Here is a 15,432-nt window from a genome sequence, read left to right on the forward strand (position 1 = left end):
GATTGGGAGTTCCCAAAATAGAGGAACCAACATTAGAAATTGGTATAGAAGAACCATTACCCATCTGTATTTGATCAGGACCAGTATACTCAGTTGGAAACTGAAGACGAGAGAGATCATTCGTTATATGATCGGTAGCACCACTGTCAGGAGTTCATGGAGGAGTTGGCAATAAACCAGTTTGAGCAGTATATGCACGTGGTGCGGAAGCTAGTGGTTGACGACGCGGAGGACGAAAGCCACGATCAAACCGGTTCCAACAGTCCGGTGCTTCATGATTGGGACGACCACAAAGCTGAAAAGGAAGCTCAGACCGGTTGCGTTGTGATGAAGGAGCTGAAAAACGAGAGCTGTTGTTCGAAAATATGTTGTTCGCTCCATAGTTGAGCATGGACGAGGTCACTCCATAGTTGGGTCGAGCTGTGGTCGCTGCAGAATTGGGCCTAGTTGATGCCGAGACAGATTGAGTTGGGCCGGGATTGTAGAAATGAGATGAAGTCGACGAAGCTCCATTGGATTGAGCAGCTATGTTTGCTACAGGCTGAGTATGCAGCGCTTTCTCCTGATGCTCCATACATAACTCAAAAGTTAGAAAAAAAGTGATAAAATCTTCCACAGTTAGAGAACTCATCGTGGTAGTCTAGGATGTAACAATAGCATCATACGAACTGTCAAGACCGGTGAGAAGACAGTGACGAAATTCTTTGTCTGTAACCATTGTATTGGCAGCAGCAAGACTATCCACTAAGTCACGAGCATGATTGATATATTCTCGCAGGGTTTTTGACCTTTTTTTAAGAGCACGGAGCTCACAGTGAAGATGATGAATTTGTGCATCAGATTTGGAAGCATATTGAGCTTCAAGAGAGTCCCAGATAGCTTTGGAAGTTGTAAGACGATGAACGTGCCGAAAAATAGCAGGTGTAAAAGAGGAGAACAACCAACTTACCAGGATTTTATCCTGTTTTGTCTATGAAAGAAAAGTCGGGGTAGGGGCTGCATTATCAGCGGGAGGTGCTGGGAGGGGTTTCGTACCAGTAACATAACCATCGAGATCGTAACCTTAAAGATACGGAAAAAACTGAACTCGCCACAAAGAATAGTTGTTTTCATCTAATTTAACAGTGATGATATGATGAGGTTGAGAGAATTGGACAGGGGCCATTGTTGAAAGTAGAGAAGGAGAAGATGAATCAATGATTGCAGAGGTTGTAGAAGTTCCAGTAGACATGTTTTTTTTTTTGGAAGAAGAATAATCGAAAATAGGGTTAAAAGGACCTAAACCTAGCTGATACCAAGTTAGAACTATTTAGGGTTTAGGTTAACTGAAGAAGAAGTAGATAGAAGAAGAGAAGGGTTTAACAGAAGTTTAATCTTCTTTTAATATTATTTCACATACATCAAAGTTACACGAGATACATATGTATATATACAGAGACTTTCTTGAACTGCAAGGAAGGAGTGTTTCCTAACTAAACACTATTGCCTAAAATACAAAAACCGTGAACCAACAGGGTATCGTGTGTCATATGTCACACGTACCAGATAATGAGCTAACATCCTGTGTCTTTGATACCGAACTTGTAAGGTACAGTAAATGTTTCCGGAGAGGGCTTCTTGAAATTCCTGTAATATTTTTAATATACCCCAAGTCCAATGAGCTTCTAGAGTTATAAGGAGTAACCATGTAATGCTTGGGGAGTATTGTCTTATGGCAGAACATCATGGTGGTCAGTGGAACAAATAAAATAAAATCAAAAGAGCTCATGATATTGACAAACCAACCAAACCACTGCAAAGTCGATATTTTAAAATCCTCCCATCTTTAAACCTCATTGATGTTACTGAAAGGAAAAAAAGCTTAACATTTTAAAACTCTTCTCCTAAGCTTAAAACACTAGGAAGTGGACTGAACATTTTAATCATCAGCATAACAAGGCAACCTTCTAAACTCATCCCAAGAGATGCGGTGCAACAATGGGTCTATGCAAGAAAATGCGTAACAGAAAATAATTTTTTGAGGATCTTAATCCAGGTCCATAAGCGACATATTCGTTTCTTGCACCCAGGAAGTACAGCAGCCGGTTTTACTCATCAGGTTGATGATAATCCTGCTGAGTATGACGAGAGTATGACATATGAAGCTTACAAAAGCCACCATCATAGATGCAGTGTTCTTAAAAATATTCTTTGGCAACTGGTGAAAGACGATGAAATAAACCGTGCAAAAAAAAAACAGCAATAAAGCTCTCACATATACCCGATCCCTGCTGTCCTTCGCGGGGCCCACGGAATACACAAAAAAAAAATGTGAGAGCTTTTTGGCATTCCGTTTTTGTATTGTTTATTTCCAACCTTGGTATAAGGGCAACATGATTTAGTAGAGGGGTGGCAATGTGATAGTATTTTCTAAAGGGATGTAAATTGACTAGATTACCCTTTTCACCTTAAATCAACCAGAATCAAATCATTTTTTTTTAAACCTAATGAATCAGAAAAAATCAAATCAATTTTTTTTCATCTTCTCTTCTCCTCCATCAGTTGTAACCTCCATTAAAACAGGAAATTTCATCGTCTTCGATTAATCAGCGATTCGAAAATTAATCAAGTGTAATGACTTATATGAGGTATATTATGAAAAACCCAGTTAGGGTTTAGCTTATTTTGTTCGATTTAAGTTTAATTTCTATCAGAAATTAGGGTTTTAGGTGAAAATTGAAATTCAAATTTCTGGGTTTATGTGAGCTACGGTTGATTTTAACTCTATTACGAACCGTAACTGGAGAATTTGATGTTGTTACAGTTGGTAATAGTTCAATTACCAACCGTATGTTCTTATATCTGAAAATTTTCTTTAGTTACGGTTGGTAACCATTTTTATTTACCAACCATAACTCAGTTACGGTTGGTAACCATTTTTATTTACCAACCGTAACTCAGTTACGGTTGGTATCGAGCATTTGGTTACCAACCGTAATTGAGTTATGGTTAGTATCGAGCATTTAGTTACCAACCGTAATTGGTTTTACAATTGGGTTTTTCCCCAAATTTAACCAGTTACGGTTGGTAGTTCATCTTTTACGAACCGTAACTATGAATTACGGTTGGTTACGAGCGAAATGCCGACCGTAATTAGTTCTGAAAATGTAAGAAATTGAATTTTTTTACGTATTTGAGCAACAAAAAGCTAGTTGGGACTAATTTAGAAGTATACCTGGTCATTTTCAGGCATTGAGTTTTCACTTTGTTGGTTAATTTCTTCAATTGATTGAAATTGACCTTCACTTTGGGTTAAAACTTCTCTACCATCTCCAAACTTTTTTTTTAAACTCTAAAATCTGATTTTGTTTTGATTTTGAGTTAATATAAGTGAATTAATCATTAACAGTAAACTTAATTATCATCATTAAACTTGATTATCAATTATGAGGGTTAGTTTATTATTTCCAATTTTTTTGATAAAAGATACCTTAAATGATCATGTAATGACCCTTTCTATTTTATTAGAATGCCGCACCTCTACTAAACCATGCCGCTCCTATACCAAGGTTGTTTATTTTGTTGTCCGTTAAGAATCACGGAAGTAGTTTTCAGAATTAAGTAATGTGTCCGGCAAAAGGAACAAAGAAGTATACAGTAAAATAATTTAAATAAATTCTTTTTATAGGTTTAATAAATAATTGAAATAATGGTGACTTAAAAGACGGGATAAACGAAGTTGACTCATTTTATCGGTAGTCCAACTTGGACCCCTTTGGCCATATTTGCTTTTTGCTTTCAGGGAAAAAAGAAGCAGCAAGCGTCGTTTCATCTCAACCGTTCACTTGATGATCTGATATAGATGGACAACATTCGCTCGCTCGAGTATTAATCAACACTAGCAGTAAACACAAAACAACTTGCATCTCTTTAATCGCTCGAGTATTACCCTTTTCCCCAAAAATAACTTGCATCTCTTTAAATTCAATCGCCATCCCTATTCTTCTCCGCCATTAACGATTTCCCAGAGAGTTAGGAACGAGGTTTATATCTTCAATTTTTGAGTGAAATTTGTTGAATCCGATTTTCATTATTTCACACTGTTTGAAAAATGGAAATAGGAAACTCAAATTACCAGATTCCTTGGTTGAGCACATCCTATCTTTTACTGATACGAAATCTGCTGTTCAGACTTCCACGTTATGAATCTCTCTTAAAAGTCCCATCACACGTCGGGCCCAAATTTCTGTCACTTGACTACTAATGCGTCAGCCATAATGTTAGGACGGACAGAGATTTTGGATCCCTAGCTGCATACATAGATGGATTGCCACTGCTGTCAGCCATAATGTTCAAGAGATGTGTATTTGCCTAACCCCTGACAGAGATTTTGGATCCCTCTTTGTCTATGTACTTGTAAATCGCTGACAAAGCTTGAGCTTGAATTGCATGGTTATGAAGATGATGGTTATGACTCCGAGATTATTCTACCTGATCATGAAATGAGTTTACCTCTGCTGAAATCATTGCGTCTGATATTTTGGGATATATCATTTGGTAATAATGAAGAACTAACGAATAGGTTCTTTCGAGTTTTCCTTCTCTAGAATCGTTGATAATGAAAGTACAGGAAGATCCATTTCCTGAAATGAATCTCAACATTTCCTTGCCTAGACTTAAGCATTTTGAATTTGATAGTTGGGATTCTGAAAGCAGTGGAGAGGTTAAACTGCATGCTCCAAGTCTGTCATCCTTCATTTTCAATAATTACATGTCGACAAATCTCACTTTAATGAATCTTTCATCTCTAGCCACTGCTGATATTAAGATACGCATTAGTAGTCAAGTGACAGAAATTTGGGCCCGACGTGTGATGGGACTTTTAAGAGAGATTCATAACGTGGAAGTCTTGACCTTAGATCATAATTTCCTCGAGGTATGGCCTCTAACCTTCTTCTGAGTTCAATTTTTTTGAAGTGCTGTTCTGTACCTTTTAATAGTAATTTTTCTTAGAAAACCATTTTGTTTTTATGTCTGCTCTCTATGTTGTCTCGGAAGCGAGGTGCGCGGCTAGGCACTCCATGCATCAGTGCTTTAGGTTACGCATTATGCTTGTGTCGGACATAGGTGTTTGATTTTGTCTGCACGCAAAATTTTTCAATGCATCCAATCCACCAATATTTAGAAAAGGAAAAACAAGGGATCGAGCAATAAATGAAACAAGAAAACACAAACAAGAATAATATAACCCTACACGAGCTCCTAAGTGCATCGTAATATTTTTGGGGTACCCCTAGTTGAGCTCCTAACTGCACCTTGCGGTAACCCTTAAACTAGATGCATTGGTGTTGCCTTGGCACAGTTTTGTAAAGCACAACGCCTGTTGCCTGCTTTGTGGACGAGGATGCTTGATGTGAATTTATATATCCGCTACTTCTGCTGGTGTAGTAGCTCTGCAAAAAACATAAATAATTATAGGCCTTCGCTAAACTATGTTGCAAACCTCAAAATCGTAAGAAATGAGCTACTATCTTGCTCTTGACCAACAAAAATTAGGCCTTTGCTTGATAACTAAATTAGGCATTGATGATTAATGAATGAGATTTTCTAGCTGCATATGCTAAGGCTAGGCGGTTCCACCATAGGATGCATATTTTCATATTATGTATTTGGTATATTTTTGTTTTATGTTTCTTGCAGTGTAACTATAATCTGAATAACATTTCTCTTATTTCGTTCACCCAAGGCTTTAGGTAGAGCTCCTGATGATATACTGCACACTCAACCGACTGAAGATTTTAATATTCAACATTTGAAGCGCTCCAGACCTACCTGTCGAGGGACTGCCTGCGTTCAATATTCTTCGTACTAAACAATTCTCCCAACGCAGAATTCATTTCCCTGCGGATATCAAAGGTTTTAACTAAATTCATTGTCATTACTTTTATATTATGTCACTCGAAGTAACTTATTAAGTCTAAATAAGTTTCTTTCTTTAACGCTCGGTAATGCTCAATATCAATCTCCATAACGACAAGGCCCCAGCGTGTCCATTTTATAACGAGGTATTCATCAAGCACTTCATATGAATTTTCATAAGTATCAAACCTAATCTGTGTGCTGTGAAGTTTGGTTAGTTCTAATATCATATTTGGTAATTGTCTAGGTGGAATTTGATCCGGATAACATAGGAGACGACTGGGATGCAGGGTTGTCTTTGCCGTGTAGGATATGTCATCTAAAGATTGCCGAGATTAAAGGTCTTCATGGGAATGCTAATGAACTGAAATTTTTGGAGCTTCTGTTGAAACATGCCATGGTCTTGGAGAAAGTGGTACTCACCAGTTCAACTAAACAAGACTCAGAAAGGGAGAAACGGATGGCGAAATTTAGTGAGATGCTGTTAACATTTCCTACAGCATCTAAGAAAATCTTTATCTTGTTAAAATTCTAAGTAAGTTGACTTCGTCTTTTCAATTTCAATTTCAGTTTCTTTTTTGCGCATCTGTAATCTAAATATCGAGGATAGATAGACCTTCAATCCTTTTTTTTATTGATGACTTCAGATATCAAATCACTCCTTTCAGGTGCTTTTCAATGGTCTGCGGATTTGCACAATCATGGAATCGGATCTCTTCAAACCCGGATGAGCTAAGAGAGCTGTTTTGCAATTTCTTTGAGTGTAGATGCGGAAATCTCTTACAAGTTGCAATGATATTTATCAAAATCCAGTACATGATTGGCAAGGTTGTCATTTCCCTGTATGCGCAAACTTAACTCTTATATATATAGAACTCACCCGCACATACAGTGGCTATTTAATAATGCCCGTCTGCATAAATTTCTTGTATGATCAGAGGGGTAACCGGTGAGGAAATTTTGTACAGGAACCTCATTCTTTCGTCCGACTCTAATGAATTCCAGAGTTATAAAGGGATGGGTACCCAAAATAATGCTTGGGGATGTATTGTCTTATGTCAAAGCATCAGTGGTCAGTGGAACAAATAACATAGCTCATGATATTGACAAACCAACCAAACCACTGCAAAGTCGATACTAAAAATTCTTGCATCTTTAAACCTATGATGCAATGAAAAAGAAATTAACATTTCAAAGCTCTTCTTCTCGACTTAAGTACCCAAATTTAGCTCAGATCAGTTCTAGTTTAGACCAAAACTGATTCTATTCAAACAAATTTCGATTCACACTTCTATCAACCTCGAACAATGAAAACACTAGATGCAGACCAATTGAAAGGACATTCTAGGTACACCGTGGGCTGAATCCCATGATTTATACCAGGTGAAACAAAGGGGTGGGACCCCAACCCGGCCCATCTAGGATTAGCAGGGGGCAGAGCCATTGGGCGGGTTGGGGGGTGGACCATATGCTTGACCAGGAATAGTGCCTGGTCCTGAGACATAATTTGGGCTGCTCGCCTGCATCCTAGGATCCCATGATGATGCTTGTCCACCAGGAGGTTGCATGTGTGCTCCAGCAGAGTATTCATTTCCTACATGCACTGAAGTATATTGGGGATTTTGCCAGCCACCAGGAGCAGGTGGTAAAGGCATAGGTTGTTGCATGGGGGGCAAAGCTGAAAATGGGATTGTGTAGTCTCTGCTTCTATCATTGTGTGCCTGCAAAAACAGAAACACCAACCAGATACATAAATATCAACAAGTCTAGAAAGCAAACAGGCAGTTACGTTTTTCTTGTTCAACATGAGGAACCATTGTTTTATTATGACACCCAACTCATTTCTGTTTCTTTCAACGGATCAATATATATATATATATATATATATATATATATCCATACCTTAACAGTAAGATCAGTATGACGAGAGTATGACATATGAAGCTTACAATAGCCGCCATCATAGATGCAGTGTCCTTCCAAAGATTCTTTGGCAACTGATGCGGTTGCAACATCTGAAATCAAGGTACAATGATTTGTCTGTTCAGAAATGACTATATAATGAGGACACTAGACGACTCCTATATTGACTATTTGATCAATATATACATAGGGAACATCTATATGATTGCCAGGAAATGACAAACACTAGCAGCAGAATCAACATGAACAATGAGAGTTAACTTCAGCACCAGTGTTAACTTTAATGCTGCAGTAACTTCTAATATGCTGGAAAAGAGTAGTGTCAATTCAATGTTTCCTACCTGGATATTGAATTAGCGCCTGCATTCCACCATTCTTCTCAAATATAGCAATTTTTTGAACAGTCCCAAATGCCGAGAATACCTGAATCGATTAAATCCATGTCAAGAAACAAAAAACATCAGATCGCTATAGAAAAAGGAACAGCCAAAGATGTCATGGAGAAATTTCCATACCGTGTGAAGCACATCTACCGTGACCGCATATTGCATATTCTCTATTGAAGCAAGAAGCACATTACTCTCTGGTTCTACTTTCTTCCCGTCGGGACCTAACACAGACTGGAATAACATGTCATTAGATTTCATAAACTTCCCTAGAGCTTCTAAATTTCTTAATATATATATTACTTTTACCTGCGTAGTTCCTTCAATTGCAGAAGGATTAACAGGAAGGTAAGGATTTGTGTAGTCTCTGCAAAACCATTAAAAAAAGAACTGTAACTGCATACTCATGAAGTTGCACAAGGAAAATTCAGTATGAACACTAAAAGGAAAATGGCCAGACAAAGCTAGCAGATATTGAATGACGGATCACAGTAGGTTACAGTGTTGTATTCATACAACAGATTTTTATGTTAGCAATATTAGATAGTGTGCACCACAGGAAAAGATATCGAATTAAGATCTGATAATTAATTCAAAGGACATAACACAACACTTAACGATACTACGGAATCAGGAGAAACTGGTAACTGGCAAAATACTATTTTCAACAGCCATTAAACAACATAAGGCTGATTTTTATAACAATAAACAGAGGAATCCAGCTATTTTGACATCGATTACAGAATTGAAAAATGAAGAAGGGGGGAAAAATGTTCACCCCCACCAAATGTTGTTAATTTGAGAAGTTCGTAATGATCCAGTCAGACGACATCCCTCTGTATTAAAAACTGTAATATATCAGCCAGCCAAGAACTGTTGACTCCCATTAAGATAAGAGTTCAGAGACTAGTTGCTTCTACATATGACCCAGTCAAATAGTTGTTTTGTTAATTTGACAATCAATTACATTATCGAGCTGTGATTTGTTAGAAATATTTTTCAGTGAACAACTTTCATTCTAACTCTAACTCACACAATGATCAGCAGATGCAAAGTTAGCTACAATAACAAGTAATTCATGTGTCACTCTTTAAGATGAACCATGGCTTCAATAATTTCTCAACATCCTAACAAAATAAAAGAATGTTATCTTACCTTTCTTAATTTCTCAAGGAATCAAGTATTTTCCTAATAACATTTAAACTAAAAGGAATCACATTATCTGGTAGAGTTAATTCGCTGCAGATCATTGAACCACAGCAGCCACTTAATAAGACAAGGCCTGATTAAAGATACCCAAAAAAAAGGGGGACAAAGAAAGTCGAATTGACACTGAAAAAGCAATGAAATAGCCAATAGCAACTACAGTTAAAATTCAAGAGTTGGGTTCTCAATAGGAGTTCACGGATCTTCCCAGTTGTGATTAGACATTAGAGGGACGCGGAAATTGCGGAAATTACAGTTCATGTATCCTAATAAACGCAGTGAGAATCTATCCTAAAGTATATAGAATATATGAATGAAAAGAAAGAAATGTGAATTGGCAAGAAACTTCATGGTTGAAGCTCAACGTTGACAAATAAAATTTTCCTCGAACAAAGCAATATCAGCAGAACTTCAAAAACATTGAAGAAGGTAAATAGTAACAAAAAAATGACAAATTGAAGACTGTCATTAATAATATTAAACCAGTGAGATGAAGGAAATTACTAAGGAATTATATAAGAAACATCTGTATTCTCGCCTGCTGGCCTCACTACCCCTAGTACCCCTAGATAACAAAGCAGACACAGCAATTAGCAACCTATGACTAGAAAATATAGGAGGAATATGGATGATAGAGAAATAAGAGCTCAAAGCAAAAAGTCAGACACGATAAAAAATTGCAACACTACAATCTTAACAGTTGAATACCTGCTGCGATGGGATTGAAACTTGATGTTCAAGTCAGTATGGGCTGAATAGGAGATACGCAAGTGGCAGGAATCAACATGTTCGGGAAGCAAGTACCTGACAAGATGAACACATGATTACAATTCTGAAAAAAATAAAAATCGAAAAGATAAATTTACAGGTTTATAATTACAGGAAATCCTTCTAAGAAAACTTGCTTGCCTTGGTATACTTCGTCCATCCAATGCATTACGTGCTGAAGCTGCAGTTTCAGCATCGGTGAATTGGATTAGTGCCTGTAGGAAATGCACAGCCTCATTAGTATACAATGATAACAAAGTACATACAAAATGCCAACGGAGACCTCAAAATGTAGAAATCTGACCTGAAAGCCAGCAGCCTTCTCAAAAGTAGCGATTTTGTGCACATAACCAAAAGCAGAGAACACCTAAAGATCAAAATTCTGATTAGTCAAAATTTCCAAACCATATTAGCCATTCATAACCAAATACATGGGAGTTAAAAACGAAATCTCAATCAATTGCTAAACGAACATCTTCAGAATGAACTTTCATGTAATGCCTAAAGGATAACATGATCATGAAGTAAGTTCCAAACTGTCTTGGATGTAATATTGAGAAGAAAAGTCATGATGATGCAACCAAATAATACGATTTGATAAAAACACCGAAATACCACCTCCTAGCATAAACTCAAACAAACATAAATCAGTAGCATATGCACGCCCTAGAGCCAATTTCAGTCAAATTTTTATGAAACTACGCAAACACAAACAAACATGTGAATTTTTTAAACCCCTCCAGCGAAGACAAACTTACCAAGTGAATAACATCAATACTAACATCACCAGCTTCAACACCTTCGATTGTCACCAACAAGACATTCCCAGCAATATCACCAGAACTCTTATTGTTTACAATTTCATGTCTATTTGAATACTGAATATATACACTTTTACCACGAACTTGTGCCGGCTCTGATGACGACGCAAAATATGAAACCATTGAAATAGCTTGATTCAAATCCACCTACAAGAAAGAAAAACAAAAAAAAATTACCACTAAAACTATTGAAATTCATCAAAATTATTCAAAAATCCCAAATATTCTATTGATTCTGTAGTAAAATGCTAATGATACTTACGAATTCAACAAAAGCTTGATTACGATTAGCACCGACGTTGCATTTAGTATTAACGATCCTTCCAAAGGGTTTACAAAGTTCAACAAGTTCTTCTTCTGTGCACTCCCATGGTAGATTACGAAGGTGAAGAACCTTTGATGGTGTTTGAGTGTAACGAAATTGAGATTGCCCTGATGATGATGACATCTTCTATGGTTAGATTTAGGGTTTGAGGAAAAAATCGAGGAACAATAACTTAGGTTTTTCGTATCTGTGATCTGAGAAACTAGGGTTTTCGGATATTTTTTGTTTTGGCTTTGGGGATTTAGGGCATCACTCAAGTCGGAACATGCGCGCGCGCGCACGTTATCTAGAGAATTTGAGGCGATAATTCGAGGTTGATAGAATTCGGAGAAATAATGTTAACACTTAACAGAATTATTAAATCAGTTCTGGTTTTAAACTGGAAGTCATACGAGCTGAATCGGTGGAATAATATGGGAGAAATAGAAGAATGTTACGTAAAACATCACTGTGGAGTGGCCCACCATATGCCGGTTAAAGAATAATTTAGACTCATTTACCTACAAGTAGGGGTGTAAATAATACCCGAAAATACTCGGCCTGCCTGTACCCGCTTGACCCCGTCTGTACCCGAAGTAGCTTAAAGTCTGTTATGGCCCGCCATGGGCCACCCGGCCTGGCCTGGATTAATTTATTGGGCGGTCTCGGGCTTTGCAATTAATTATGATGCCCGGTCTGATACCCAGCCTAGTGCCCGGCCTGAAAACCTTCTATGTGCCATTAATCATTTAATATCCTCTTAAAAAGACTTAAAACTTACCATTTTATAATTGTCAATTTTGTGTCAAGAAAAATAAAATATATAGTTGCTTTTACTTATAATTAGCCTTTTAAAAACATTAATGGTAATAAATTTTCTTATTAGAAAGTTTATTGTACTCTAATTAATTATTTATTATAGACTAAAATTAAAAGTTTGTCATTGTAATTTAAATATAAAATAATACTATCACTTACGGTATGCAATGTTAGAAAGGAAAGGATATTGTAATAAAAATAAATACATTTAATACCATTTATTTGAAAATTTAAACTTAAAATAAAAAAAAAAAAAATTCAAAATAGTGGCCTGTCCGGCCCAATCTGGCCTGCTCGTATAAAAAGCGGGCTTTGGGCGGTCTTTGGGTAGCAAATTATCTACTTTTACCCGGCCTGCCCGGCCTGAATTTGTTTACGGGCTCACAAATGTTAAGCCTGGCCTGCCCGGCCTGTCTTAGTTTTTGGGCCGGGCGGCCTGGCCTGCCCGAATTTACACCCCTACCTACAAGTTTATATTGTAAAGGATTAGCCAGACTAATCTTAGTCCTCAAGGTTTAGTCATAATTTGATGTAAACATTTGTCCCCATATGTGGCTTTAATTGTATCATTAGTTGGATATTTTGTTAGGCTATAAATAGCCGACACCTTTATGTAACTAACACACAGGAAGAAATGTATATTAAGAAAGAAGAAATGAAAAGGGAAACGAAAGTCCCATTCATCCCATATAACTTTTCATGTTATTTGTATATTACCCATTTAGTGAATTAACTAGATAGTCAAGTCTCCGTCTATCTTCTCATCATCTTACGTTTAAGATGAGCTATAAGTGTTTGTCGGTCGATTTGAATATCATACAACACGTTATAAGCACGAAATCGCTCTCGGACAGATGCTCAGATACATATGGAACGATGTGCTATCCGCTCAAATCTCCAAAGGAAGAAAATGGAGAAATGATAGCATAAAGAAGACAGACAGACACTTCTTCTCTCTGCTTAATTTATTTTCTTCATTATATATATAGCCTTGTCTAATTTTGTACTCCATGATTGTTATTTTGGTGAGTGTAGGTCTTGCAGGACACCATTTAATCATGCGTGGGTAGGCTGCTCCCCAAATCATATTTCTACCATGAGTTCAATAAACGACCGAACCAGGGCTAATTTGTTTCTTTCCTAATTAAAATATCAGCCAAGAGTTGATATTTGTGGGCAAGTTAATTAATTAGCGGAATTGTATATCAACGGTGAGTTCATATACTCATAGTGGATAATTACTTGTCTCGTTGCTTCTTTCTCTATTTTTGGTACTCAGAGTTTTAATGTAATGAGAGTACTATGAGAGCGAAGAATCCTTGCGTCCCACAGGGGTAGCACAAATTCAAATTTTCTTCGCTAAATGATCTCCAGAAATGAAAATTATTCCACCTGAAGTTGGAATATTACGCGACACGATATGGATATTGGATGGTGCTGGTTAGCTAATCGGTCCCAGAAATGACCCGGTACAAATACTAGCCAGATTTTATCAGTGGTCCCTGAAGTGACATGTAACTGATATTTAGGCAATTTTTCCACAAAGACTATATCCATGTGCAGTCTTGGAAATTAATATTTCGTCGACCCTGAAGGTGACGAAAATTGAGATTTGTTATTTCCTTTAAGTACCATATATATGTTTATGTTTCCTTTTACTTTTAAATTATGTTTATTTTATTTCCTTGTTTTGTAAATAATGGATTCTCGAAGTAATCCATGAGACGTTGTCGACTCCAGAAGCAGTCCAATGTGTAATCTGTGGTTTATGTGGTAATCCATATTAGGCTCCAGAAGTGGTCCATGGATTTCAGGAATAAACCATAAAATTTTGGGTTCCCGAAGTAGTCCATGGTTACCAAATGTTTTTGTTGATTACTTTATTATTTTTCTCTCGTCTATCTTTACCAAAGGATATGGATTCCAGAAATAATCTATCCAGTAAAGATATGTATGATGGAGATATGTGTCTCAAAGACAGCGGAACAACAAACACAAATTTTCGAACCACTTTTATAACCTTGTAGAAGTTTTGCGAAATGTAAAATATCATTTCAGGTTCGAATAGTATGATAGACGTCTGAGGAAGAGCGTATATCATTTTATCTGGTGGTGTATTGTTTTCCTTATATTCTATCAAGTTCCAGAAGAATCTGTTGAGTTTTAGGAATATTTGGTATCACCATCTTGAAATAATAAATGAGCCTTTTTATGGAGTATTTTGTTACTTTGTTTGTTTTTGTGCCAGAAGCACGTTTAGAGAAGCTTGATTCTCTCTCTTTTATGGGGTGTGCCATATGAAAATTCTATCCGTAGAATCTCACAGTGTCATTATCCAGAAGCTTAATGGCCTCGATTTTTCATGCTCAGGCATTGTCGTTATGGACACCAAAGTTCTACCAAGATGAGTAGACGATTTAAAATGCTCATAGGCATCTTTTACAGAACCTGAAGCTTCTATTAGATGGGGATGTAAATTGTGTTGTTGGTCCCTGAGACAATTAGTTGTTAAATTGCATCAACATTAACATTATGGTAACCAGTTGATGAATCACCAACATTAATCCCTAGAAAGGATTCAAGGTGGCATATGCAGGACTTATTCACCCTGCAGTATGGACAATTATTTCAATACTTTATCGTATTGACAGACACATCCACTAGATGGTAATGTCTTATTGCAGATGAGACTGTATTCCCGCCGTTAGGGGGAGGAAGTAAGTCGTTAAAATGAACAACGTGAAATGTCTCATCTTTTGTCGATCCTGCAACTGTTTTTAGGATACTTCTTTATGGTTTAATTAACACCCAAAAACTATCATGAGTAGAGTTGTCTTTGAAAATTGGACAAAATTATGGAACCAGAAGTTTCCAGAAATGAGGTAGTAATGTTTCCGCCATGATCAAGAAAACTAAGATGCCACCATAAGTTGGCATGACAACCTTCCACCAGAAGATGGCAAGAGTAAGGTTGATAACCATAATTTTCTCCCACTTTAGTCAGGGAGAGAAAAGTCACAACAAGAGGATGGTGAGAATTATGTTGATAACCTAAAAAGGTTCTCCCGTCTTAACCAGGGGGAGAAAGACTGCCGTCTGAATATGACATGTATTATGTCGACAAATTTAAGGCTTTCCTTGAAGTGATGGATATGACAGACACCACCTAAAGGTTGCAGTAAGAAATGTCGACAATTAAATAGGTTATCTGATCCTGATCAAAGAAAGTTCGGCTTCCACTAGAATTGGCGTGAAACATCTCATTTGTTTTCTCACACCAAGATATTGGATGTAATTAAGGTGCTGG

At 37.0% G+C, this 15,432-nt stretch overlaps 1 protein-coding gene and 1 long non-coding RNA gene across 3 annotated transcripts; one reads left to right on the forward strand and one right to left on the reverse strand.

The window, feature by feature from the left end:
* Positions 1-3,929: 3,929 nt before the first annotated feature.
* LOC113334109 lies at positions 3,930-6,911 on the forward strand. The gene is made up of 5 exons (XR_003352512.1): positions 3,930-4,915; positions 5,726-5,895; positions 6,018-6,044; positions 6,146-6,433; positions 6,567-6,911. It is a non-coding gene; the product is annotated as an uncharacterized LOC113334109 (long non-coding RNA).
* A 64-nt stretch (positions 6,912-6,975) lies between these two features.
* Positions 6,976-11,697, reverse strand: LOC113334107 (polypyrimidine tract-binding protein homolog 1-like). 2 transcript variants are annotated; one of them, XM_026580448.1, is made up of 10 exons: positions 11,265-11,694; positions 10,940-11,149; positions 10,486-10,548; positions 10,323-10,396; positions 10,122-10,217; positions 8,517-8,574; positions 8,337-8,441; positions 8,163-8,244; positions 7,801-7,913; positions 6,976-7,619 (listed from the first exon to the last, which is right to left on the reverse strand). In XM_026580448.1, the coding sequence occupies exons 1-10, from the start codon at positions 11,448-11,450 to the stop codon at positions 7,323-7,325; spliced, it is 1,284 nt and encodes a 427-aa protein (XP_026436233.1). In that variant the 5' UTR covers positions 11,451-11,694; the 3' UTR covers positions 6,976-7,322. The 2 variants fall into 2 exon arrangements, with proteins under 2 accessions (XP_026436233.1, XP_026436234.1); XM_026580449.1 differs by having other exon boundaries at positions 7,476-7,619; positions 7,848-7,913; positions 11,265-11,697.
* Between the last annotated feature and the right edge of the window lie 3,735 nt (positions 11,698-15,432).

This window comes from Papaver somniferum, unplaced genomic scaffold (assembly GCF_003573695.1).
Source record: "Papaver somniferum cultivar HN1 unplaced genomic scaffold, ASM357369v1 unplaced-scaffold_135, whole genome shotgun sequence".
Taxonomy (NCBI): domain Eukaryota; kingdom Viridiplantae; phylum Streptophyta; class Magnoliopsida; order Ranunculales; family Papaveraceae; genus Papaver; species Papaver somniferum.

Coding starts and splice junctions, on each gene's coding strand:
- LOC113334107 (XM_026580448.1), bottom strand. CDS start 11,450: ATGTCATCATCATCAGGGCAATCTCAATTTCGTTACACTCAAACACCA. Junction 8,442..8,516: donor CAATTGAAGGAACTACGCAG/GTAAAAGTAATA, acceptor ATGTTATTCCAG/TCTGTGTTAGGTCCCGACGG. Junction 8,245..8,336: donor CGGTAGATGTGCTTCACACG/GTATGGAAATTT, acceptor TAATCGATTCAG/GTATTCTCGGCATTTGGGAC.